General features: G+C 43.8%; 2 protein-coding genes across 7 annotated transcripts; one reads left to right on the top strand and one right to left on the bottom strand.

Moving 5' to 3' along the window:
* Positions 1–85: 85 nt before the first annotated feature.
* Positions 86–12,295, bottom strand: LOC133648762 (WD repeat-containing protein 20-like). 2 transcript variants are annotated; one of them, XM_062045168.1, is made up of 4 exons: positions 11,899–12,295; positions 5,149–5,331; positions 3,662–5,062; positions 86–1,153 (listed from the first exon to the last, which is right to left on the bottom strand). In XM_062045168.1, the coding sequence occupies exons 1-4, from the start codon at positions 12,145–12,147 to the stop codon at positions 1,094–1,096; spliced, it is 1,893 nt and encodes a 630-aa protein (XP_061901152.1). In that variant the 5' UTR covers positions 12,148–12,295; the 3' UTR covers positions 86–1,093. The 2 variants fall into 2 exon arrangements, with proteins under 2 accessions (XP_061901152.1, XP_061901153.1); XM_062045169.1 differs by having other exon boundaries at positions 11,910–12,090.
* Positions 12,137–26,529, top strand: hsp90aa1.1 (heat shock protein 90, alpha (cytosolic), class A member 1, tandem duplicate 1). 5 transcript variants are annotated; one of them, XM_062045167.1, is made up of 12 exons: positions 12,137–12,295; positions 22,828–22,980; positions 23,379–23,745; positions 23,812–23,945; positions 24,017–24,319; positions 24,397–24,562; positions 24,647–24,837; positions 24,911–25,058; positions 25,139–25,407; positions 25,478–25,663; positions 25,746–25,811; positions 26,205–26,529. In XM_062045167.1, exons 2-11 carry the CDS (start codon positions 22,828–22,830, stop codon positions 25,794–25,796), a joined length of 1,968 nt encoding a protein of 655 aa, XP_061901151.1. In that variant the 5' UTR covers positions 12,137–12,295; the 3' UTR covers positions 25,797–25,811; positions 26,205–26,529. The 5 variants fall into 5 exon arrangements, with proteins under 5 accessions (XP_061901151.1, XP_061901147.1, XP_061901149.1 ...); XM_062045163.1 differs by having other exon boundaries at positions 12,140–12,295; positions 25,478–25,811; XM_062045165.1 differs by lacking the exon at positions 12,137–12,295 and adding an exon at positions 17,277–17,399 and having other exon boundaries at positions 25,478–25,811.
* Positions 26,530–26,826: the final 297 nt, after the last annotated feature.

Below are 26,826 nucleotides of genomic sequence, written 5' to 3'. Positions count from 1 at the left end.
CCATTAAATTGGAAAGACGCTTTTAAGTCATCCTTTTAAAAAATGCAATCGGTCATAATAAAAACTAAGAGTCGTGGTCGTAGTCTTGCAAACAGTTTTAATGGAGGAAAAGGCGGCCACCGTTCAAATCTCCCCACAGTGCAGGCGGTAGGGAAACACCCTCACGCATCCCAAAGCAACATCCAGCGAGAGCATGATTTTATAAGTGTTTTTAACAATTATAACGCGCCTCATCAATTCACACTTTGGTCGGCGTGTGTTCCTGCGTTTTACCTGAGCTCAGTTATGGCTGAAAGTGTCCTGCCTTCCTTCCAGGCAGGCGAATATTCAGCCCTACCAGTTAGATAAAATGATCTCCTATATAACAAATGTTGCATTAATAAAAATACACCTGAATTCTCTTTATATACAACAAAAGTTCAAAAAAATCTGCATATTGAAAATTTTAAGATTAGGTATAGATTTTCTGTATTAGAAATAGCTCTATTCTCTCAAAAGAGGCTCTTTTAAACTATTGATCATCTCCATAAATCATTGAAGTACAATATTTACATATAATACAGAGCCCGTGTCGTCTCAAAACAATATTAAAATAAACGGTACAAAGGTTTTAATAATTCTATTTATATTTCTTTGAACACTCCACAAAAACTACATCCGTTCTCTTTAAACTATTAAGTGCAAATGTTATTTTTCTAAATAATAAAAGAAAAACATGATTGCAGCATCCAGCGTGGAGACAGGGGGCACCGACGAGCCAAGTGCTTCCTAATCTGCTTGTGTTCTTCAGCCAGGAATTAAGAGGAAGAAAAAATTGTGCAAATACACTTTGTGTGATTTGAAGGAAGAATGAACTCAAGTCTGAGAGAATATGCAGCTGCTTGAAAACACCTTTGAGCGACCAACGCTGAACCACAGAAGAAGGCTGTACAAAACTAGCGGCAGAATAACCATGGCAACCCTTTCATCTACCATTTTAAAGCACTACTACTTGAAAGATAGCACCCTTTTCACAGCACACGAAAGGCGTCAAGTTCCTATTAAGCGGCGACTCCCTGGCGGACGTGGTGCAGAGGGGCTGAAGGGGGCGGGGCTATACGACAGTTCCACTGGGTGAGTTGGTGGTGGGGTTGTTCTGTGATGTCAGCAAGCCCTGCATGGACACAGAAGACTCGATCAACAAACAAGTCAGATGTGAGAAAAGAAGCAGTAAAAGTTCTCAAGGCCGGAATGAGTGTCGTGAAACAAATGGATCTGTACCTCAGTTTTTCGTAGGAATCCGTTATGAAAGGTCTGAATCGTTCAAAAACCTAAGCAAATTTTTGCTGTAAAATGTTTTTATAAATCCAATTCATCCGTTCGAGATACTCAAAAATATGAAAACAAAACATTTTATTGAAAAAACAGTTGTATGTGCAAAAACTTTTTTTAAATTCAATCGTGGTTTCTGCCTTCTTTATCAAAGTACTGGCACTCACAACTTTCTTTAGCCCCATTCAATAGAGACTGAGTCACAAGCGAGAGGAATTTTTTGTTGGGCACTCCATTTCGCGGAACGGTGCGCATGCACACTGACTAGTTACACACATTAAGGGTTCAATTAGGGCTGAAGCAGAATCGTATTTTGAGCCCTGCCATTGAAAAATGTTTACACCTTTTTAATCAAACTTAAATTTAATTTGATGGATTTTGTACTAAAACTTATTCATGGGAAATACATTTTTCAATGATAAATGTTTTAGTGGTAAATAACACATTTTTAATTGAAATACAAATTAGCAAAACTTTGTAATGGCCATAGGGGTCCTTCGATATATATATAATAAATATTGCCAGTCACAATTTACTTGTGCTCAGCTGGGAAAATAAATATATATATATACTTATTATGTCATCCATGTACTTATTATAAACTGTTACAGGCGTATAAAATAATCATGTTAATATTAAATATGTAACATAATAAATATGTGGGGATATAAAAGGCATCCGGTTCTATCAGACCGGGCGGAAGCGGAAAGTGACGTCACAATCCACCTGGAGCACCTGTCAGACACAGCGTTTTTACCACGGAGCCACTTCATGGATTAATCCTCTTTTTTGACATTTTTGGTGTGCTTTCCATTGGCCTGTGGAGAACCGGGAGAACAGGGACTCTTTCCAGGAGGACTTTGAGTTGGATGCGCAGTCTCGGTACCGTGAGTACACTGCTGCGGCTTTCAAACATTTCATCGCTTGCCCGTACGTGCATGTCACGTACGTAACTTTTGGGACTTTGGGGAAATATATGCGTTGTATGAACTTTGGGCTGTGGGATTGAGTGTGTTGTGTAGGTGTTTGATTTATATTGGCGGGTTGTATGGACGGGAGGGGGGAGTTGTTTGCTATGCGGGATTAATTTGTGGCATATTAAATATAAGCCGATCGTTTTGTGGCTAATAGTTATACATGTCTTGTGTTTATTTAATGTATTAATCATTCCCAGCTGAATATCAGGTCCCACCCGTGACTCCTTAATTGCGTAGTGGCAAAGACACCCGGGGAACTTGGGTGCATTTGTTACAACTTCTTGGCACAACTCTGACCCAGGATCAAACTCAGCACCACTGCCTTACAAGACAAACACTAATACTGTGTACCACGGGGGACAGAGAATGTTTAAGGAAATTTGCAATTCTGTTCTTACCAGTGACGAATGCAAGAAGGGACTAGAAATATGTTTGTGGTAACATTTCATTAGGCGTAATGTCATTCAATTATTGAGATTTTAAAAGCACTTCGTCCTGCCATTTAAGCTTCGCAGAGCGCCTAATCTGCATTTAACACGCAATGTTTGGTCGTATGATAAACGAGGCCGGAGTGAAAACGTTGCAAAACCAAATTCTACAAAAATTGTGAGGAGGTACAACTACCAAGGCATTACAGAACACCACTATTCATTTTTTTGGGTAATACATTTCAAATCTTGTCAATTTTAAAAGTGTCATTATTATTAGCTTCACAAACTCAGGTAAAATGATGTACTTTGAGTATTATTGGTAGTATTTGGTCAGTCGGAGATGCAAATATGTCACAGTGATACCACTTCAGAGCAGCGGTCATATGATATCAGGTCACAACACTGGGAAGACAGGATGAAGTTGAAATAGTATCTTGGGAGTAGCTGCCAGTGATGAACCTCAGATCTCTTTTCTGCTGCACGGTACCTACTTGGCACTCCCTGGTAAGCCTTTTCCATTAGCAAAGAAGAAATGTTCCTCCTACTTGGGGCTCCAAGTGTGTCAGCAGTTCTACTTTGAACGCTGTTTGCGCCAGCACAAAAGCTTCAATAGCGTTAGAGCTATAGTAGGTAACGTGCACTAGAAAAAAAGGCAACCCTCTGTGAATGTTCTGCACTCCTGTTTCACTCACATTTTCATGCACTAAATTAGTCTGATTTCTCAAATCTTTTTTGTATTTTCACACCTACATGTGAAGTCCCAGTGTCCCATGCATTTTCTCTAATGCGACTATTGGTCATACGCAGTGTGCCTCCCGTACACTGGGGAGGGGGCGCTTATTTCCTTTTAGTGTGGATAAATATATGTTGTTCAGACTGTAATGTACAGTAAGTATAAATAATCACAAAAATAATGTTTTTATAATGAGGCGTGTAACTCACCACTTTCCCAGGCCTGGCCCATGTGCACACAAAGCCCTCCTGACAGGCCGTGACCAGACAGTCCTCCAGGAATATCAACACAGTGAGTCTCTCGTGGGCAATCTTCTTGCACACCAGTGGCTCCAGCAGCGGTACCTCCTCCATGCGCGGGCACAGAGTGGTGCCCAGCGTCTTGGCTGTGTCGTTCTTGGCCCCCCGCGACGCGCTCAGCTGGTTAAGCTTGTCGCTGCTCTTGCTGCCAACGTGGCCGACGCTGTGCACACGCTTGTGATCCTTCTCCGGGCGCTCCTTACGCGACTCGTGTATTGACAGCGTGGCAAACTTCCCGGCGCCGATCAGAGCAGTGTCGATGATGCTGCCGCCCTTCGCGCTGTTATTGTTGCTGCCGCTGCTGCTGTTGCTGCCAGCATGGCTGTTGGGCGTGCTGCCGCCCCCTGCTTGGTTGGGGGATTGTGGCAGGCTGTTGGAGCGAGGCAGCGTGCCTGGGAGGGAGTTTGGCGTGTTTCCGCCTGTGCTGCTGTTGCTAACGGTGTCTTTACCATTAGCGCCACTGGGATTAGTTGTGGCAGTGGATATCGTGCTTGTTGAGTTGTGTCCAGTAGCTGGAGGGCTCGTGGCACTCATCACATTAGTGTGAGTCCTGGTGCGAGACAGCGGGAGATGAGGAAACAGTATGTCCTCAGTAAGGTCCCACAGACACAGCTGCGTGTCCTGGCCCACTGACCCAAATCTGTAGGTCACGCTAACAGGCCGACTGTCTGTAGAGTTCCTCTTGGAAAGTCTGGAATTGGCGCTGTTGGCTCTGTCCCTAATATGAATCTGCTCGTTAAAGTCCTCGTCGCTGCCGCTAAACTCGGCAGGAGGGTCGCCGTCCTCCATGCTGGTGGTGCAGTGGTCAAAGGCCACCACGCTCACCCACGACTTGTGGCCGTGTCCCCGTGCGATCACCCTGCAGTCCGAGAATGACCACACCGACACCAGGTCGTCCTCCCCGCCTGCGACGATGTAACGCCCGTCGGGGCTCCAGCACACGCACAGCAAGCCTCCGAAGTAGCTCTTCATGGTGCCGTGCAGCTCAGCGGCGTCAAAACCAAACACCCGCAAATAGCCATCTTGGCTTGCGCAGGCGAGGAACTTGCCGTCTGGGGAAAAGGCGAACTCATTGAGCGCCCCGTCCCCCACCGTCCAACGCAGTAAGGGGTTGCGGCCCGATTTGCTCTTGCATGTGTGCACGGCGTAGTTTTCCCCCTGCTTGAGGAGCTGGTAATGCGGCGCTGCTGCCCCACATGTGTTCTCCACATTGTACAAGTACATGGAGCCACTCGAGTGAGCCACCAAGAAGAGGCTTTCTGAACCAGGAACCCATCGTACGCACGTCACTCGTGACTTGTCGATGAGTCTCTGACAAGGAGAAAAAAAAACAGCTGACTTCAGTACAGAATTCCATTTTATTCTTACCGCGCCAACTAGGTTACCCGAGCACCCACCTCTTCGTTAAAGAGCTTGCTAGTCTCCTTCTTGATGGGGTCTATGAGCTGCACCTGGCCTGCCGAGAAGCCAACTAGTAGGGACACACTCTCGGCGGTGGCTGTTAGGGGGTTGAAGTCATGACAGGTGGGCTGCGTTCCTTTGTATATCCTCTTGTCTATGGGCTTGCTGAGGTCGGCGGCCTGAAAACAACAAATACGACGGATGAAAGGGGAAGACAAAGAGTTATTTTCCCAGCAATGTAACCAAACCAGACAGACAGGATACAAGACGTTATAAAGACTGCTGACAAACTAAACATTCCCTGCAGACCATGTCCAAACAAGGGTTCTTTCAGTTAGAACTAATGTACAGAAAGGACAGAGGGGCAGACTTCTACCTTCAAAATTGTTCTTGTTTTGGCTTTGCCATACCTTAATATTTGACATTACCAAATGGCTAAATACATTGTAGGGATTTAGCCATTTGGATATTTGAAATTTTTACATATATCGATATCAGTTTCCTTTTATTGGTATCGTCCGATATTTTTTTTTATATTTTATATTTTTAACAACTACAACAGAAATACATCAGCAGTTACAATATACAAACATATATTACCAGTTTTTAGTAGGGATGTATATTAAGTACTGGTTCCTACCGAGTACAGGTATTTTTTGGTACAGATTCCTAATTGGGTCAGTCCTTCTTGACCGTGAAGATTCTGGACTAAGGATACTGCTGTAGGTATTTTTTTTAAATCCAACTGACCGTCATAATTGCTACACATAACAAATCAGTTTTGAATAGTCACAAATAGGGAAGCAGCACCACACAAAGGTTTGTCACAACAATATTTCCACAAAAGACCCACAGTCAAAGTGACGCACGTTAGGAGTTGTTTTTAGTTTAAAGCGAACTCCACTTAACACATGCCCGCCGCTACCGCGCTTCGTCAACCGTCCTCGTAGCCATCTAGTAATCCACAGGTAAATATTAATCCGCTCAAAAACGCGAAACATAGAAGTAACACAATAATCCATGAAGTAGATTTGAAGCAGGATAGCAAGAGCTGACAGGTCTCTAGTCGGTGTCTGACATCCCTACAGACCCACCTAACATGCTAATTGACTGTATTGATTTTATACAGTGGGTACAGAAAGTCTTCAGACACCTTTGAATGTTTCACTCTTGGTTTCATTGAAGCTATTTGCTAAAATCAAAGAAGTTAATGTTATTTTTCATTTATGTACACTCAGCACCCCATCTTGACAGAAAAACACTGAAATGTAAAAATTTTAGCAAATTTATAAAAATGAAAAAACCCCAAATCTCATGTACGTATGTATTCAGAAAAAAATACATTCAAAACATTGTTGATGCACATTTGGCAGAATTTACAGCCACGAGTCTTTTTTAATACGATGCCACAAGCTTGGCACACCTATCTTTGAGCAGTTTCGGTCATTCCTCTTTGCAGCACCTCTCAAACTCCATCAGATTAGATGGGAAGCGTTGGTTTTCATCCAGGATTTGTCTGTATTGCTACATTTATCTTTCTCTCTAGCCTGACTAGTCTCCCAGTTCTTGCCGCTGAAAAACATCCCCACAGCATGATGCTGCCACCACTATGCTTCATTGAGGGAGGGTATTGGCCTGGTGATGAGCAGTGCCTGGTTTCCTCCAAACAAGATGCCTGGCATTCACACGAAGGAATTCAAGCTTCTCAAGTTTCATCAGATCAGAGAATTTTGTTTCTCGTGGTTTGAGAGTCTTTCAGGTGAATTTTGGCAAACTTTTTACTAAGAAGCAGCACAGACGGGCAAACTCTTCAGGCCAAGACTCAGCTGTCTACCTGCACCTCAGGGAAAAACAACAATCCTTTAAGAACAAACTATTCATGGGTCCGGCAACACTGATGCATCGCATGCGTCGAGCTCATAGAGCAAAACCCTGTGTCGGTGCGCGTACCGCTTTTAGAAAGTCACGTGACCGATCACTCCCGCCTACTCTGTGCCCTGTGAGCGGGTCTTTTCTACAGCCGGAGAAATAATAACTAAGAAGAGACGACTGAAGTGTTGATACCAACCAAACCTAACCCCCCCACCCCACCCCCTCCACATCCCACACCCCGGATTGTAAATAATTCAATGTATATACTCTGATGATTAACTTGTGTGATGACTGTATTATGAAGATAGTATATATCTGTATCATGAATCAATTTAAGTGGACCCCGACTTAAACAAGTTGAAAAACTTATTGGGGTGTTACCATTTAGTGGTCAATTGTACGGAATATGTACTGTACAATCTACTAATAAAAGTTTCAATCAATCAATGAAAGAAATCGTCTAAAATTGAATATGTTGGAAAAACTGTTTTTTTTAATAAAAATATGTAAAAAATAAATTAAAACAATTCCCAGTCCACAAGCATCCTCATTCACAACACGTTCTCTTAGATTTCCATGTTATGATACATGTTCACATTTTTTATTGACTGTATCTAAAAAACATTAAAATATATTTTTATTTAATGAAGATAGAATGAAGAAATAATCCTAAATTAAATACAATGACTTGGTTTATATTATTGTATATACTAGGTCATAAAATCAGTGTCAGTTGAGTCGGTCCATAGGTTGCCTGTAGGGATTTTTAATGTCCAGCAGATGTCAGTATTTAGTGACACAGTATCAATACAGTTTTGCAATGTGTCGAAACGCTTCATGACGCCTCATCAAACTCATCACTAGAACAAACATGTACAGATTCTGGACAGGAAGGGCGGATGGTAGTTAAGAGGAGGGAGGGAGACCATCTATGTCAAGGTTGGAAAAACCATCCCTAAACAGAGGAGGTGGTCTGCGAGGTGGTCTGCAACACCACCTGTCTCCCCAATACGTCATCCTTGCAACCATTCCTCTGCAATTTAGCCTCCAACAAATAACACGAGTTAGAAACATGTTGGTCACAGAAGGTGACCAGAATACCATTTATGCCTTCTGCTTACAACTGAATTGAATGCTTACACTGGGGATTCCGACTATTTTGGACTGCTAGTAGTCAATCCAGAGCGATCATTCTGCCACACCTCAATGCTAACCAGGGGAATTTACACTTCAATGACCGCCGTTGGCTTTGACAGTTAAGACTGCTCATTTGCATTAAAACAATTGTTTTTATCACTACGATAGGGTGAAACCATCCTTGCCCAGGCACACCCTCCTATAATATTTTGGGATTTGGCACCAGCTGCTGGTGTAGAGCTGACCAATCTAAGTCTATGAGCACTAACTGATAGAGCCTACTCGAATGAACAGCAAAACGTCATCCAAGAAAAAAAAACAAGCAGTCCAGTTGCGATCGATTAAATGCCCTGAGATGACAATGATCTGGATGAATGAGAACCTTCATAGACATCTTTTTACTAAGAAATGATTTATGTCTGGCCACTCTACCATACAGGCCTGATTGGTGGTTTGCTGCAGAGATGGTTGTCCTCTCTCCACAGAGGAATGCCGTAGCTCTGACAGAGTGACCATCGGGTTCTTGGTCACCTCCCTAACTAGACTAAGATGAATGCAGCAATGTACAAAGACATCCTGGATGAAAATCAACTCTTCCCATCCAATCTGATGAAGATTGAGAGGTGCTGCAAAGAGGAATGGGCAAAACTGCCCAAAGATAGGTCTGCCAAGCTTGTGGCATTGTATACAAAAACCTTGAGGCTGTAATTCCTGCCAAAGGTGCATCAACAAAGTGTTGAACCAAGGGTCTGAATACTTATGTACATGTGATTTTTGACTTTTTCTATTCTAAATAAATTTGCCAAAAATTCTACATTTCGTTTTTTTCTGTCAAGATACGGTGCTGAGTGAGAAATAAAATGAACTTTTTGGATTTTAGCAAATGGTTGGAATCAAACAAAGAGTGAAACATGTAAAGCGGTCTGAATACTCTCCGTATCCAATGTATATTTGATTATATATATGATACAGAATGTAAAAGGTCTGTTTTCTGCAAATTAATTCCATAAATTAATAGTATTTTCAATTGAGTGTAATTGTAATGAATATACTCAGTGATGGATCTTTGTGATCTTTTCAAGATTATGACAAAACAACTGCAAACATAGTTGACTTGTATTAGACTTAAAAAACAGATGTTAATAAAAGACTGAAATGTTACATGATGTTCTAGGGATGTATAACCTATTGTGTTACTAAAAAAAATGGTAATATACAAATATTTTTTCACCTTCTTTTTTTTATACCTATTATGTCATATAGTACCGTCAAGAGTACTGATGAATACCGTTATCGATAAGGAATATTGATGATGGTATAAGTATCAATAGAATCCTAACAATACACATCTCTAGTATTTAGTATTTAAAAATGTGTGATAAGTAGAGACTAAGTTAGTAAAAAACAGTGCTCCCCTCTGCTAACTGCGCTGCTGTGGTCAAGACGGGACACCCCCATACCCCCGCACACACCCTCTCTTTTTCTCCTTTGAGTACTGTTCGCCAACAGCATGTCTCTTCTTCAACAGAACTAATTTTTGGCCAGGAATCCCAGTTTTTGTCCTTCCTGGAATTCCTTCTTTCTTTCACCCGTTTTGGGTTTTTGCTACTGTGGCCATCTCACGACAAGCCTCTGTTCACAACACTTGTAACATGCATGGGCTCATCAAAAAGCACGGCGAGTTTTCATGTGCCGTGATTTAATCAAATCGCAACAAGACATGAAGATGACCGAAAATATATCTCTGCCAAAAATACACTCTTGTGTAGATTGACAAACAGAAGATTTATATAATACCTAACGAAGAGCAGCCAGCAGCTCATTTCTGTTACATTGAAGAAGAAATTGTCAGCCAGCTTGAAACATTTCTTACCTATAAGCTACATAAAAGGATCACAGAATTAGTTGTATTCAAAGGTTTGCCATATTTAAAAATCATATATTTCACATCAATCATTCATCCATCCATCACCATTGACGTAAATTGTGTTACAAATTGAGAAATGGACGTGTACATTTATTAGTAATTAATATGAGGTGGAGAAGGGGTATGATTAAATAAGCTTTGCTTCTTCCTACTCCTTAGAGTGTCCGCCCTGAGATCGGTAGGTTGTGAGTTCAAACCCCGGCCGAGTCATACCAAAGACTATAAAAAAAATGGGACCCATTACCTCCCTGCTTGGCACTCAGCATCAAGGGTTGGAATTGGGGGTTAAATCACCAAAATGATTCCCGGGCGCGGCACCGCTGCTGCCCACTGCTCCCCTCACCTCCCAGGGGGTGAACAAGGGGATGGGTCAAATGCAGAGGACAAATTTCACCACACTTAGTGTGTGTGTGACAATCATTGGTACTTTAACTTTAACTTTTCAGACATGTTGTAAAGAGAAATTAAAATGTGTGATGTATCATATTGAAACTGTATACATGTTCGAAATAAACCTCAACCTACTAACCAGCCAATATTTCAGGGTTCCACATGAGGAAACCTTACTATGTATTAAAATCCATAAACTGCTTTAAAATTAAAAAGCTTGCAAGTTATTGTGATGTAGAAAAATCCATAGTTTTACAAATTTTCAGGATATTTGCTATATTTTGACAGGCAAATGTTAATGCTCCTCTTAAGACACATGTAATAAAGGTGTTTGTGACACCCCCCGATTTTTTTGTGCTGAATTAACCACGACATTAGCGCCGCATATAACATTATGTTGCTACTGGTCCAACATTTCCTAAAAATAATGGTAAAAAAGCAACTTAAAGCTGTTTAATGACGTATACTATTCATGTTTAACAAAATTTTACTGGAAATGAATATCGGCCTCCTTGACTAATAATCGGTATTGGCCCTGAAAAAAAAACCACAGTGGTCAATCTCTAGTAAATTATTCCAAGCAATATATTTACAGTGATCCTCAATTTGACATGACCACTCTGCTCTTTTTACAGGGCATACATACTACAACAGTCTACTTGCTATTGACACTTTACATTAAATCCTTTCAAAATAATCTTATTATTTATTCTACTAATTAGCCCCTACCACTTTTAATAACCGTTTTCATCAACGCCGGGGAGCCCCGTCCTACTTGAAATAGTACATACATGCTTTTCCTGGTACAAAAGTAAGTAACATGTAGTCGGGCCACTTCATAATAACAAGTAGAAACATGCAGAGCCAAGCAGGTACCCTAACACTGGAAAAGTGGTAGCTTGGGGAGGTATAGAGCATCTCTTTGAATATTCTGACCTCCTGTTTAATGCTTCAACTAAGCATATTCATGCTCCCCTGCCGGGCTGTGCGTTGGTCTCAGCAATTGATCAACAATCGATTCCACACAATCAACATCAATCATGAATAAGTTCTGATCTTTGACTAGACTTGCATCACCCAAGTAGTTGTTTTGTAAACAGTACATCACGTGACATCACATACATTGTGGACAAACACTTCCATTTTAACTGCTAGACTAACACCGCCACATTGGACTTGACGTAAATAGTTTACACGCATCATGTCTCACATGAAGAAACAACGATGGCATTTAGTCCGCAGAGACGAGCTCGACTGAAACAACAAAAACAACTGTGGCGACGTTAGCTAGCGATGCTAAGCAACTTGCTCAATAATGGTACGCGGCCTTTAGAGGACAATCCGCGCACTTTAATGACAGACATTGAGAGGAGTTGACAGTCAGAGATTTGCTAGAAGCTACAAATTAGCTGGTGTTTACCTTTCTCACACCTTTGTAGATATAAAAATAGAGCTCCCGGCCCACATTGAAGCAGACCCTGTCTCCGTTGCCCGACTGGTCGTTCACGTTGACGAAGGAGACCTTGACGGGGTTGGAACCCTGTGAGTTGAAAGGCACCCGGTTCGGGCGGCTGTACTCGGAGTGCGTGAGGAGTTTGTAGACCCCTTCCCGTGTGGTGAACTGAGTTTTAATGTCGTTGGTCTCCTTCCCTCCTCCCTCCGCCGCCATCTTGGAAGTCGCCGTTCATCCTTGTCCGCGGACCCGGATGCGGCGGACTACGCATGTGTGGAACCCAGTGAACATGCGGATTTGAGGGACAGAAGGCACGTCAGACGAAAGGAGGAGAATCCACTTTGCGCAAGTGACGAAACCTGTGGTATAGATTTCATCCATTTATAAATGCTAAAGACAAAAGCGCAAAAACACTAGTCTAAGTCTAAGATCCTTTTCGTGACAGGATGACAGTGCTGTTCTTGAAAACCTACTTACTGCCCAAAACGCAAGTCAAAGCTCTTCTTTATGACAGGTCAGGTCCGTCCCAGGCTAAATTGGGGCACTTGGCAGATTTTTACAATTTAAAAAAAAAATGTTATTCATGTGAAACTAGTTTTATATTTTTTTTAAACTCTAATTTGAATTTAATTTGATGCATGTTTTGTACTAAAACAAATTAATAGGAATACAATTGTTAAATAATTATTTTTTGTGCAAAATTCAAATTTTCACAATTACAATTGAAATATATAAATCTTCCAATCTCAACTCAGACTGGGATTAAACGCAAAACCAGCACTAATACTGTGCGCCACTGGAGGAATTGGGATTTATATTATTATATCCTTATCAGTGACTGAGCAAGAAGCGGCTATGAATGGTTGTTGTAACATTTCATATAAATAGCCCTTTCATGAATTCATTGACATTCGCTTCTTCACACAAAATGGGGCCCAGATCGTATACGACAGAGGTCCCCAAACTACGGCTCGCGGGCCGGATCCGGCCCCCCAGCATCCAAAATCCGGCCCACAAGTAAAAAAAAAAAATATATATATATATATATATATATATATATATATATATATATATATATATATATATATATATATATATATATATATATATATATATATATATTTTGTAATCTTTCCTTTCTAATCCATTTTCTACCGCTTGTTACTCTTGATGTCTCCTAGTCGCTCACGCAAATCCTATTGTCTAAAAATGAATTTTCCCCATCGATAACGTGACAATGTTAAATGTTGATGAACATCAATGTTAATTGATGTTAAATGACAAAACGGATTATAAAGACAATGTATATATCTATATATACATCAGTGACGTGCAGTCACTAGAGGCAGGGGAGGCACGGCCTCACCTGCCATCATGGAAAGAAAAAAATGTAAAAAAAAAAAAAAAAAATATTAAATTGTTATATGTATCCAGTGATTATACTAAAGTTATTTTCCATTTAACTTCACCAGTTTTAGATTATTTTTATTTCTATTTTCACATTTGCCGTTCAAATACTGAGAAGAGACGGTGCGGTGATCAGCAGCCAGTTGAGGCACGTCACTCAGTTGTGCCTCAACATGGATTGTGCGCAATGACTCGGCTAACTGCTGGCCTGCTGTGCAGTGAGACCATCCATCCATCCATCCATCTTCTTCCGCTTATCCGAGGTCGGGTCTCGGGGGCAGCAGCCTAAGCAGGGAAACCCAGACTTCCCTATCCCCAGCCACTTCGTCCAGCTCTTCCCGGGGGATCCCGAGGCGTTCCCAGGCCAGCCGGGAGACATAGTCTTCCCAGCGTGTCCTGGGTCTTCCCCGTGGCCTCCTACCGGTCGGACGTGCCCTAAACACCTCCCTAGGGAGGCGTTCGGGTGGCATCCTGACCAGATGCCCGAACCACCTCATCTGGCTCCTCTCGATGTGGAGGAGCAGCGGCTTTACTTTGAGCTCCCCCCGGATGGCAGAGCTTCTCACCCTATCTCTAAGGGAGAGCCCCGCCACCCGGCGGAGGAAACTCATTTCGGCCGCTTGTACCCGTGATCTTGTCCTTTCGGTCATAACCCAAAGCTCATGACCATAGGTGAGGATGGGAACGTAGATCGACCGGTAAATTGAGGGCTTTGCCTTCCGGCTCAGCTCCTTCTTCACCACAACGGATCGATACAGCGTCCGCATTACTGAAGACGCCGCACCGATCCGCCTGTCGACCTCACGATCCACTCTTCCCTCACTCGTGAACAAGACTCCGAGGTACTTGAACTCCTCCACTTGGGGCAGGGTCTCCTCCGCAACCCGTAGATGGCACTCCACCCTTTTCCGGGCGAGAACCATGGACTCGGACTTGGAGGTGCTGATTCTCATCCCAGTCGCTTCACACTCAGCTGCAAACCGGTCCAGTGAGAGCTGAAGATCCTGGCCAGATGAAGCCATCAGGACCACATCATCTGCAAAAAGCAGAGACCTAATCCTGCAGCCACCAAACCAGATCCCCTCAACGCCTTGACTGTGCCTAGAAATTCTGTCCATAAAAGTTATGAACAGAATCTGTGACAAAGGGCAGCCTTGGCGGAGTCCAACCCTCACTGGAAACGTGTCCGACTTACTGCCGGCAATGCGGACCAAACTCTGGCACTGATCATACAGGGAGCGGACCACCTCAGTCAGACAGTCCGATACCCCATACTCTCTGAGCACTCCCCACAGGACTTCCCGAGGGACACGGTCGAATGCCTTCTCCAAGTCCACAAAACACATGTAGACTGGTTGGGCAAACTCCCATGCACCCTCAAGGACCCTGCCGAGAGTATAGAGCTGGTCCACAGTTCCACGACCAGGACGAAAACTACACTGTTCCTCCTAAATCCGAGGTTCGACTATCCGGCGTAGCCTCCTCTCCAGCACACCTGAATAGACCTTACCGGGAAGGCTGAGGAGTGTGATCCCACGATAGTTAGAACACACCCTCCGGTTCCCCTTCTTAAAGAGAGGAACCACCACCCCGGTCTGCCAATCCAGAGGTACCGCCCCCGATGTCCACACGATGCTGCAGAGTCTTGTCAACCAAGACAGCCCCACAGCATCCAGAGCCTTAAGGAACTCCGGGCGGATCTCATCCACCCCCGGGGCCTTGCCACCGAGGAGCTTTTTAACTACCTCAGCAACCTCATCCCCAGAAATAGGAGAGCCCACCACAGATTCCCCAGGCACTGCTTCCTCATAGGAAGACGTGTTGGTGGGATTGAGGACGTCTTCGAAGTATTCCCTCCACCGATCCACAACATCCGCAGTCAAGGTCAGCAGAACACCATCCTCACCATACACGATGTTGATAGTGCACTGCTTCCCCTTCCTGAGGCGGCGGATGGTGGTCCAGAATCGCTTCGAATCCGTCCGGAAGTCGTTTTCCATGGTTTCCCCGAACTCCTCCCATGTCCGAGTTTTTGCCTCCGCAACCGCCGAAGCCGTACACCGCTTGGCCTGTCGGTACCTGTCCGCTGCCTCAGGAGTCCTATGAGCCAAAAGAACCCGATAGGACTCCTTCTTCAGCTTGACGGCATCCCTCACCGCCGGTGTCCACCAACGGGTTCTAGGATTACCGCCACGACAGGCTCCAACTACCTTGCGGCCACAGCTCCAATCAGCCGCCTCGACAATAGAGGCGCGGAACATGGTCCATTCGGACTCAATGTCCAGCACCTCCCTTGTGACATGTTCAAAGTTCTTCCGGAGGCGGGAATTGAAACTCTCTCTGACAGGAGACTCTGCCAGACGTTCCCAGCAAACCCTCACAATGCGTTTGGGCCTGCCAGGTCTGTCCGGCATCCTCCCCCACCATCGCAGCCAACTCACCACCAGGTGGTGATCGGTAGAAAGCTCCGCCCCTCTCTTCACCCGAGTGTCCAAAACATGAGGCCGCAAATCCGACGACACAACTACAAAGGCGATCATGGAACTGCGGCCTAGGGTGTCCCGGTGCCAAGTGCACATATGGACACCCTTATGTTTGAACATGGTGTTCGTTATGGACAATCCGTGACGGGCACAAAAGCCCAATAACAAAACACCGCTCGGGTTCAGATCCGGGCAGCCATTCTTCCCAATCACGCCTCTCCAGGTTTCACTGTCGCTGCCAACATGAGCGTTGAAGTCCCCCAGTAGAACGAGGGAATCACCCGGTGGAGCACTCTCAAGTACCCCCTCGAGTGAATCCAAAAAGGGTGGGTACTCTGAGCTGCGGTTTGGCGCGTAAGCGCAAACCACAGTCAGGACCCGTGCCCCCACCCGAAGGCGGAGGGAAGCTACCCTCTCGTCCACCGGGTTGAACTCCAACATGCAGGCTCTGAGCCGGGGGGAAACAAGAATTGCCACCCCAGCCCGTCGCCTCTCACTGCCGGCAACGCCAGAGTGGAAGAGAGTCCAGCCCCTCTCGAGAGAACTGATTCCGGAGCCCTTGCTGTGCGTCGAAGTGAGTCCGACTATGTCTAGCCGGAACTTCTCCACCTCGCGCACTAGCTCAGGCTCCTTCCCCTCCCAGCGAGGTGACGTTCCACGTCCCAAGAGCTAGCTTTTGTAGCCAAGGATCGGACCGCCAAGTGCCCTGCCTTCGGCTTCCGCCCAGCTCACATTGCACCCGACCTCTATGACCCCTGCTATGGGTGGTGAGCCCATTGGAGGGGGGACCCACGTTGCCTCTTCGGGCTGTGCCCGGCTGGGCCCCATGGGGACAGGCCCGGCCACTAGGCGCTCGCCATCGTGCCCCAACTCCGGGCCTGGCTCCAGAGGGGGGCCCCGGTGACCCGCGTCCGGGCGAGGGAAATCTGGGTCCATAGTTTTTATTTTTCATTGAGGTCTTCGAGCTGCTCTTTGTCTGATCCCTCACCTAGGACCAGTTTGTCTTGGGAGACCCTACCAGGGGGCATAAATCCCCCGGACAACATAGCTCCTAGGATCATTGGGACACGCAAACTCCTCTACCACGGTAAGGTGGCAGCTCAGAGAGGAGTGAGACCGTATTGCTATTTATACATTTATATTATACATTTCCATAGTTTAGTTAGCTGAGGTATATAATGTACAGTGTATTTTGTCAACAACTGTATGTGTGTAAAGTATTTATTGTGCTGAGCAAACATAAAACTGCTGCGAAGACGCACTGTGAGAGGCTCGCCTCATAACCCCGCCTCCTGGTGCCAAGCACCTACGCCGCAGAATGCACCGCCCGACGGGAGCGCCACACCAACCAAAGCCCCCACCCAAACCCTCCACGTGCAAGACCGAATCCACCCAAAAAAAGTCACTTAACAAGAAGCCAAAAAGTGCAAAAACAACAATGCTCGCGCTGGAGGAGCCGCGAACGACCGCAGGGACACAACAATAGGTACACCTGCAGACTGCAGCACGGATTTCATATTTCATTCATTTACAACTCCTCCAACACGAACACCACTGTTCCCGCACTTATAAGTAAAGGTAAGACCATGATAACGTTTTTTTTAATTAAATGTGCTTTTTTGTGTGCTACAGTTTGAATGTGTAAAGTCAAAGTTAAGTTAAAGTACCAATGATTGTCACACACACACTAGGTGTGGTGAAATTTGTCCTCTGCATTTGACCCATCCCCTTGCTCACCCCCTGGGAGGTGAGGGGAGCAGTGGGCAGCAGCGGCGCCGTGCCTGGGAATCATTTTTGGTGATTTAACCACCAATTCCAACCCTTGATGCTGAGTGCCAAGCAGGGAAGAATGCTGGTATGAGCTTTTAAACATAACCCGTTAACTGCTGCCAATCAAATGGTGAATAAGATACTCTTTAGGGTTCATATCTTTGTAAATCTGACTGTGATGAAGTCCGTGCCTCACCAGTCATGAACCTTACCGCACGTCACTGATATACATATACATATATATGTATATGTATGTATATATATATATATATATACACAGCCTGGCCCCCGGCCAATTTTTTTTAGCCCAATGCGGCCCCTGAGTCAAAAAGTTTGGGGACCCCTGATATACGAGCACGATCTGCGTATTGCTTGGATTCCAAATGACGTCACGTCCGGCTCATTGAATATGCGTGGTGGTCAAGCCAGCGTCTGTTCTCAATGGGTACATATAGGCGCCATTTAGCCTATCTCGAAGAAAAATGCCCTGATCTTGCTTTGTTTTCGGCTGCACGAACCTTTTAAGTCGCAAAAAGGATAAACGTTTCTTCAGAGTTCCTCAAGAGGTAATCAAGAATGGCGGAAGAGTGCAAGATTTTATGAAAGACGACGACAAAAGTATTACGCGCTCCAGGGAGCAAAGCCGTAAGAATACACAAGTTTGCAGTGACCACTTCGTTAAAGGTTTGTTGATGTACTTTCAACGTTTAGTTGTTCCCATTAAATGTTTATCTTGATGTTATTTGTATTTCTTAAGACACCATTTTGTTACGAGTGTTCCATAAAGCACCAACTCTGCAAGACTTAATAAAAGAAAGCAAATGTGAGCAAAACCTAAAAGAGTTAAGCTTTTACCAAAGGCAACGATCATAAATTGAAGCTTTCAGCACATACACAATGTTGACATCTATACCGGTAGTTATATTTTGGAAAAAGACGGGAAAAAACACACATACTTGTAAACGGCGCGTGCAACAGCAAAGGCAGGCAACAAACATGGCAGTAGACGCAATCAGAATCAGAAGTACTTTTTTAATCCCCGAGGGGAAATTAAGATTTTCAACACAATCCCATTGAAGAGGGATGACAGAGAGACAGAGCAGGATCTGCCAACTTCCGGCGCCACAAAGGACATCAAATACATTAAAGAGCAGAGCTGATGCAACCAAGTGCCACTCCAGCAGTGCCATTTCTACATACTGCTACAAAAGTAAAACAACAACAAAAAACACCATATACACTGTGGTGACCTCAAAAAGTTAAATCATGAAATACAACATTAACCGAGGCTTGATACTAATGTCCTTGACCCAGCCACACACAAAGAAGTAGACCTCCATGCTTTTCCAAGTTGTTATCTGTTTTGTTGTGTATAATGATGTCTGGAACACACGATAGTTTGATTTATTTGGGAACTCCACCGACGAATAATCCTTTATCACTCAACAAAACTTTTCAAAATAAAGTATAGAGATCTATTCCATTGCATATAGTTGGTTTTGTTGCTCATATCTGCTTTTTGCAGAAATATGTAGGCCTATTTGTGTACATAGTGTGCGTGCTGCTTGCTGTATTATTGTATTATAGAATACCCATGGTTTCCTGCTGGCCCCACTATGGACTGGACTCTCACTAATATGTTAGATCCACTATGGACTGGACTCTCACTAATATGTTAGATCCACTATGGACTGGACTTTCACAATATTATGTCAGACCCACTCGACATCCATTGCTTTCGGTCTCCCCTAGAGTGGGGGGGAGGGGGGGGGGTGTTTACCAACATATGCAGGCACGTGCACACATAGGGCCCTATGGGTGCCTGAGCCCCTGCCCTTTTTTGCCTCGTCTTAAAAAGTGCCCTCTGCCTGTGTGTGTGTGTTTTTTTCTTTTTTTCTCTTTAAACAACATTAATACATTCCTGTCAGGGATGTAAAAAAAAACAAAAAACAGCGGTACAAAAACTCCACGTTTTTTTGTAATACTGGGTTGTTTGAGTTCGAGTGAGTGAGAGCGAGCCAAGATACTGCGCCCCTGAGACGTGACTGTGGAGCAACTTGAACCTGTGAGTTATGGTCTAGTCGCCGTCCACTTATTCAGCATATAATATGGGTAATATTGCAGAAAAACGCTGTATTATTCTATTATTCAATGTGTCAGCTTCTGTTTTTGCCGGACGTCGGAGCACGCGCATCAATTGAGCACGGCACATCAAGTCCGCACAGAGCAGAGCTGATCGTGCGGGACAGGAAGTAGTGTACACAATAAAACACCGGGTTAATTTTCAAAATAAAATGCACTGTGTTTACGGCGGATCACATTTTTCTCACGGTAGAGTTTTAGATATAAAGTTTATTGTGACTTTGCTATTACTGTGTGGGTTAACAAAATAATAATAATAATAATGATAATAATAACAATAAGAATAAGAATGATAATAATAATAATAATAATAATAATAATAATAATAATAATAATAATAATAATAATCATTATTATTATTATTATTAATAATAATAATTTCAGCATTCTGGGGATATAAGATGTAGGTTATCTGTTAGGAATATTACCATCTGTATTTAAACTTGATTCATGTTGATTATGCCTGTAGCACAATGCCAAAAAAAGAAAGGATACAGCCCTCTACTGGCCCCTGGTCCATATTTTTGGCCCTGTATTGCGTTTCAGTTGTTTAGTCTGAGCATTAAGTGGGAAAGACCATAAGTTACAACTTGATGGTGTTTTCATCAAGTTAAGGGAAGAAGGACAGATTTTCACATTTAAGTTTTTTCCATTTGGGTATTTATTTTTGTATTTTTTTAAAAGTTCATATTTCACTGTTCAATGTTCAATATTAAAGTGCTTATCTTTAACAATAAATAGCCTAATAATAAACCAGTGTTTTGTTGCTTTTCATGTCTTCCAAGCCTATGATAATGTGAATTAACTCATTATGACCATAATTTGTTGACACAAAAGAAATGGCAATCACTTTTACCTACAAAGGACACACAGCTAAGTAGTTAGCGTCCTATTAGCAAATTTAATTTTACATTAATTTCCATATTGTGTAAAGGACAAAAAAAAAAATTCCTGCCCTTTTCTGACTTTGAGCCCCTGCCCCTCTATAATCATGTGCACGTCCCTGCACATATGCGTCCTCTCCAAGGTTTCTCATAGCCATTCACCTCGACATCCCACTGGGGTGAGTTTTTCCTTGCCCTTATGTGGGCTCTGTACCGCGGATGTCGTTGTGGCTTGTGCAGCCCTTAGAGACACTTGTGATTTAGGGTAAAAATAAACATTGATTGATTGATTTTAGCTTGTTTTGTTTCACTTTTGGAACAAAATCACTTGTCGGAATACAAGCAATAGGGAGGAGTGGCCGCATGTGACAGGGGTTCTCAGCTGTTGAATACCTACTGCAAGAACTCTAGTCAAAAATCCTTTATAATGAAGAAAATAATCCATAGCCTGTTGCTTGTACAAGTATCTACTACCATGTGGAAACACTTGGATTACATATGGTGTAGCAAGTGTCGTATAAGCACTGCCATCTTCTGGTCAGCTGGGAATTAGTTGGAGAATTAAACATGCATTTATTGTGTTTTTGTAAGTGTCAATGCATCAATACATGTTGTAAAGAGAAACTGGAAATTGTGATGTATCTTATTGTAACTGTAACTGAGGGGCGTGGCTCGGTTGGTAGAGCAGCCATGACAGAAACTTGAAAGTTACAGGTTCGATTCACGCTAACACCGTCCTATTCACTGCTGTTGTGTCCTTAAGGGAGACACTTTACCTACCTGCTCCCAGTGCCACCCACACTGGTTTAAATGTAGCGTAGACGTAGTTAGATACAAGATAGAAGATGTAGATATCTGTTTAACTATGTAAAGCGCTTTGAGTCATGAGAGAAAATTAAATATAATTCACTTACATTTTACAGCATATTTGAAATAAACCTAAACCATACATGTCAAACACTCTTAATGTTTAGTTGATTAGGAAGATCTAGGTTATGCTATAGGTGCATATTATAGTCTGGTGACTTCACACACGTTCTGGTGACACGTTTTGTTCTAGTTAATAGGTATAAACAATGCATTTTAACTAAAAATTCTTATAACCGTATGACTAATTAGTGTTTAACAACTACAGCTTCATTAGCTTAAATGTATGATGATTAGTTTCATCCCAATACTGTGCACCAAAAAGGCTGTTTAGGCATTTGCGTGTGCATGCATGCAATGGTCACCGCAACTGATAGCAAAGCATATGCACAGCTGTGACACTTTGCAGGGTAGGTGTTGTTGGCAGGCGGGGGTCTGGGGCATTGATGTTCAGACAAGCTATCAGGAAGCTTCTTGTGCCTGAGTGACAGGCAACACTTGTGACTTTGGCTGCCCTAAAAGGGCACATCCACGTTGGGGCTCTGGCATTTCACTAGCCACATCCACAGAGCCCCTCCTTTCCCGTAGTGAGCGTATCTTCTGGAACCTTCTGAATGGGAGCTTCCAGAACAACGCCCTCCCTTAAGTATAAAAAGGCATTGGTATGTTGTAGGGGTCTGCACATAGCATCCAAACATACTTGCTTGAGTACCCCAAACAGGAGGCCAGGAACAGGTCAAGACTTGGAGCTCTTCACCAAAAAGACATTGAAACACTTCTTGTAGAAGACACATTTCATAGTCAAGGTAGGAATAACAGAGCGTTACATTTTGTTGTGCTTTTTTTGATAGTGGTGATTCTTTCACCGAACAGATCAAGTATTTGCTGCCAAGTCGATTGTACTGATGTAGTATAGACGCTAAAGTCCAAGAGAAAAGAGCAGGTAGAATTGTGTTACATGTTAATGAGCACATGGCATGGAGGGTGACCCTTTACATGTTAATGCACTTGGCATGGAGGGTGACCCTGAATGTGAGAGCAATAGCGGACACAATGGACATCATGTTCATAATAACACCCAACAAATAACATATAAACAAACATGAAGTTAGGAGCAGCATTTTAATTCACGAGACGTTCAGCTATTAACGTCTTTTAGGTATTAGGTAACCGTTGGGGGATGGTAAAGGGCCAGAGCATTTGATTGACAGGTTGAACATGTGCTTTACCATCAGCAGCTGCTCACCCACCCCCCACGTAGACCATGTGGTTGCCTTTATGGCCCCTTGATTATAACAATATTTCACAAAGTTAAACTGCAGGCGACTTTTTCAATTCTACAGATGCCCGAGAACGCCGGCGGCCACGCTATGGAGGAGGAAATGGAGACTTTTGCCTTCCAGGCTGAGATTGCTCAGCTGATGTCCCTCATCATCAACACCTTCTATTCCAACAAAGAGATCTTCCTCAGGGAGCTCATCTCCAACTCCTCCGACGTCAGTGGATTTGATCACTATTCAGCACTATCGACTGTTATACAAGTGTAAAAATAAGTATTAAGGCTAATTGCTGAGATAGGCTCCAGCACCCCCCGCGACCTCAAAAGGGATAAGCGGTAGAAAATGGATGGATGGATTAGTATTCCTTTAAACTATGTACAATAGGATGTTTGCATTTCATCCCGAGAACCAGTGTCCTCTGCAGTGGACATTTGTTTTTGGTCTATTTATTTTGTTCTTTCAAAATTAAATTCATAATTGTAAAGAAATGTATGTACTAGATTGAGTTGACAAAATGCCTACGTCACCAACTCAAATGAGCAGCTACGCTTGTTTGAGTTGTAACCACTCGCACACTGACTCACTGTTAAAATATTCACAATTCTGTCTGCCAGGCTTTGGACAAAATCCGCTATGAGAGCTTGACTGACCCCAGCAGACTGGACTCGTGCAAGGAGCTGAAGATCGAAATAAGGCCTGACCTGCATGCCCGTACCCTCACCCTCACTGACACGGGCATTGGCATGACAAAGGCAGACCTGATCAACAACCTGGGCACCATCGCAAAGTCGGGCACCAAGGCATTCATGGAGGCCTTGCAGGCCGGTGCCGACATCTCCATGATCGGCCAGTTTGGCGTGGGTTTCTACTCGGCATACCTAGTGGCCGAGAAAGTGACAGTGATCACCAAGCACAACGATGACGAGCAGTACGTGTGGGAGTCCGCGGCAGGGGGATCGTTCACAGTCAAACCCGACACCGGTGGGTTTACTATTCTTTGATTGTTTTTGACAATGGTCATTGGTATTGATCTGTGTTGACTTTTAGGAGAACCTATCGGCAGAGGCACCAAAGTGATTTTATACCTTAAAGAAGACCAGACGGAATATTGCGAGGAGAAGCGCGTCAAGGAAGTTGTGAAGAAGCACTCTCAATTCATTGGCTACCCCATCACACTTTACGTAAGTTCACGTCAAGAAATTTAAGCGACTTCCCTGAAACCAAGATCCTAACACTGTCTTCGGTTTGCAAGGTGGAGAAGACCAGGGAGAAAGAAGTGGATCTCGACGGGGCAGACAAGGAGGAGGAGCTTGAGAAAGACGGTGAGGACAAGGACAAACCTCTGATTGAGGACGTTGGCTCCGACGAGGACGAGGACACCAAGGAGAGCAAGAACAAGAGGAAGAAGAAGGTCAAGGAAAAGTACATTGACGCACAAGAGCTCAACAAAACCAAGCCCATCTGGACACGGAATCCTGACGACATCACCAATGAAGAGTATGGAGAGTTCTACAAGAGTCTTACCAACGACTGGGAGGACCACCTGGCTGTCAAGGTATGTTCCTGCAGCAGATCTTTCATGACCAGGAACAGTATCATAAGTACTTCAATAACTGTCTTTTTTGTCTGCAGCATTTCTCCGTGGAGGGCCAGCTGGAGTTCCGAGCGCTGCTGTTTGTGCCCAGAAGGGCTGCATTTGACCTCTTTGAGAACAAGAAGAAGAGAAACAACATCAAGCTGTACGTGCGCAGGGTCTTCATCATGGACAACTGTGAGGAGCTGATTCCAGAGTACCTCAGTGAGTACCTCCAGATGACTCAACAGTCACCATCTGCTGTCATGAGGAAGCTCCTTAAGGGCTGTCTGTCTTCTCTCTTCTCAGATTTTATCAAAGGTGTGGTGGACTCTGAGGATCTGCCTCTCAACATCTCCAGAGAGATGCTGCAGCAGAGTAAGATCCTCAAGGTGATCCGCAAGAACCTGGTCAAGAAGTGCCTGGAACTCTTCACAGAGCTTTCAGAGGACAAGGACAACTACAAGAAATGCTATGAGCAGTTCTCCAAGAATATTAAGGTAGGCTGATCCAGACTCTTGCAGACCTCTTTGATTTATTTTTACACCGCTAACATGCATTTGTATTTTGTAGCTCGGCATCCATGAGGATTCCCAGAATAGGAAGAAACTGTCTGAGATGCTCAGATACTACACCTCATCCTCCGGAGATGAGATGGTGTCGCTAAAGGACTATGTTTCACGTATGAAGGACAACCAGAAACACATCTACTACATCACAGGTTTGTTTCCAGCTTCATTCTCTTTCTATATTTGCTTTGGATTTTTTTCAGCCTGTTGAACCAATAACCTCTTGCGACAGGTGAGACCAAGGACCAGGTGGCCAACTCTGCCTTCGTGGAGCGCCTTCGCAAGGCCGGCTTGGAGGTCATCTACATGATTGAGCCCATCGACGAGTACTGTGTCCAACAGCTGAAGGAGTACGACGGCAAGAACCTGGTGTCAGTCACCAAGGAAGGTCTGGAGCTGCCGGAGGATGAGGACGAGAAGAAGAAGCAGGAGGAGTTAAAAACCAAGTTTGAAAACCTTTGCAAGATCATGAAGGACATCCTCGACAAGAAGATTGAAAAGGTAATATTTGTATACAGGATTTGGTAAGTGATAACATGTTCTTGCTGCCACTCATCCTCGTTATTTTCAGGTCAGCGTCTCCAACCGCCTCGTCTCCTCGCCATGCTGCATTGTCACCAGCACCTACGGCTGGACGGCCAACATGGAGAGAATCATGAAGTCCCAGGCCTTGAGAGACAACGCCACAATGGGCTACATGACGGCCAAGAAGCATCTGGAGATCAACCCCGCGCATCCCATTGTGGAGACCCTAAGGGTGAAGGCCGACGTGGACAAGAACGATAAGGCGGTGAAGGATCTGGTCATCCTTCTGTTTGAAACGGCGCTGTTGTCTTCAGGATTCACACTGGAGGACCCACAGACGCACGCCAACCGCATTTACAGAATGATCAAGCTTGGCCTTGGTGAGTGTTATGGTGTCTTGGTTATCATATCAGGCTCAAGCATCTGAGTTCAAATCTATGTTGAAAAATTTCTGTGTTCTGTCTGAGTACTTCTTTATTCTCCTCCATCCTTAAAACATACGTGTTAGGTTAATTGGACATTTTAAATTGGCTAATGGTTGTTTGTCTATATGTGTCCTGTGATGGTGACAATCCACGTTGTATACCTCGCCTCTCGCCCTAAAAGTCACCTGGGATAGGCTCTGTCGCGGGTTCCTACTGAGGACAAGCGATATAGAAAATGGATGGAATTATTCTTTATCAAGTTACATCAAAGTACATTAAAGACTTAAAAGTGCACAATGCAAGTCCGAAAAAGAGAATGGCTCGCTAATGAGCACCTGTCATTCTCAGGCATCGATGACGACGACTCAGCAGTGGAGGACCTCACTCAGCCAGCTGAAGAAGACATGCCAGTTCTGGAGGGAGATGATGACACCTCAAGAATGGAAGAAGTCGACTAAATCTGCTTTTGTGACACATTTTTTTGTAATTTATTTCACTTTTTTTTTCAAAGCCATTACTTATTTAGAATTATATGTAGAAACTATCAGTCTTTGTCATCTATTATTAGTCAACCTCACCTAGTATCTAAAGCTACACCCAGAAATACAAATATTTATGATGCAACTGTACTATGGTAAGTAAATTAGGGTCGTTTTTGATTTTAGAAAACAAAGTACAGTTCCATACAACAAGCTGAAATGGAAATAAGAACTAAAGTTAACTTTTTAAACGTGGGGGTGTCCAAACTTTTCCCACCGGAAGCTGCCTTGGCACTAATCGAATGATTCCACTTTGATATCATTAACCTTTTTGGTTATAAAAAATACACACCAAAAAAAACAACAATCCATCGTAGGTCAAGATGCTAAGCCAAGGCTGGGCAATGTGGGCCTTGCCAAAAACACAGAATTTCTATTGCTAAGTTGGCAAAGTTTTATGCTCATCATAGTGTCGTCATTTAATCTCTCCC

This window comes from Entelurus aequoreus, linkage group LG04 (assembly GCF_033978785.1).
Source record: "Entelurus aequoreus isolate RoL-2023_Sb linkage group LG04, RoL_Eaeq_v1.1, whole genome shotgun sequence".
Lineage (NCBI taxonomy): Eukaryota > Metazoa > Chordata > Actinopteri > Syngnathiformes > Syngnathidae > Entelurus > Entelurus aequoreus.
Note: the sequence above shows the minus strand (reverse complement) of the source record. Positions and strands in the feature narration are given on the sequence as shown.

Bases quoted from the DNA above. Each gene is read 5' to 3' on its own strand.
- hsp90aa1.1 (XM_062045163.1), top strand. From the start codon at position 22,828: ATGCCCGAGAACGCCGGCGGCCACGCTATGGAGGAGGAAATGGAGACT. The intron at 24,563-24,646 runs GTGAGTACCTCC...CTCTCTTCTCAG, and splicing joins GCTGATTCCAGAGTACCTCA to ATTTTATCAAAGGTGTGGTG. The intron at 25,059-25,138 runs GTTTGTTTCCAG...CTCTTGCGACAG, and splicing joins ACACATCTACTACATCACAG to GTGAGACCAAGGACCAGGTG.
- LOC133648762 (XM_062045168.1), bottom strand. From the start codon at position 12,147: ATGGCGGCGGAGGGAGGAGGGAAGGAGACCAACGACATTAAAACTCAG. The intron at 5,332-11,898 runs GTAAACACCAGC...TGTTGTTTTCAG, and splicing joins TCTACAAAGGTGTGAGAAAG to GCCGCCGACCTCAGCAAGCC. The intron at 1,154-3,661 runs GTGAGTTACACG...GTGTCCATGCAG, and splicing joins GGGCCAGGCCTGGGAAAGTG to GGCTTGCTGACATCACAGAA.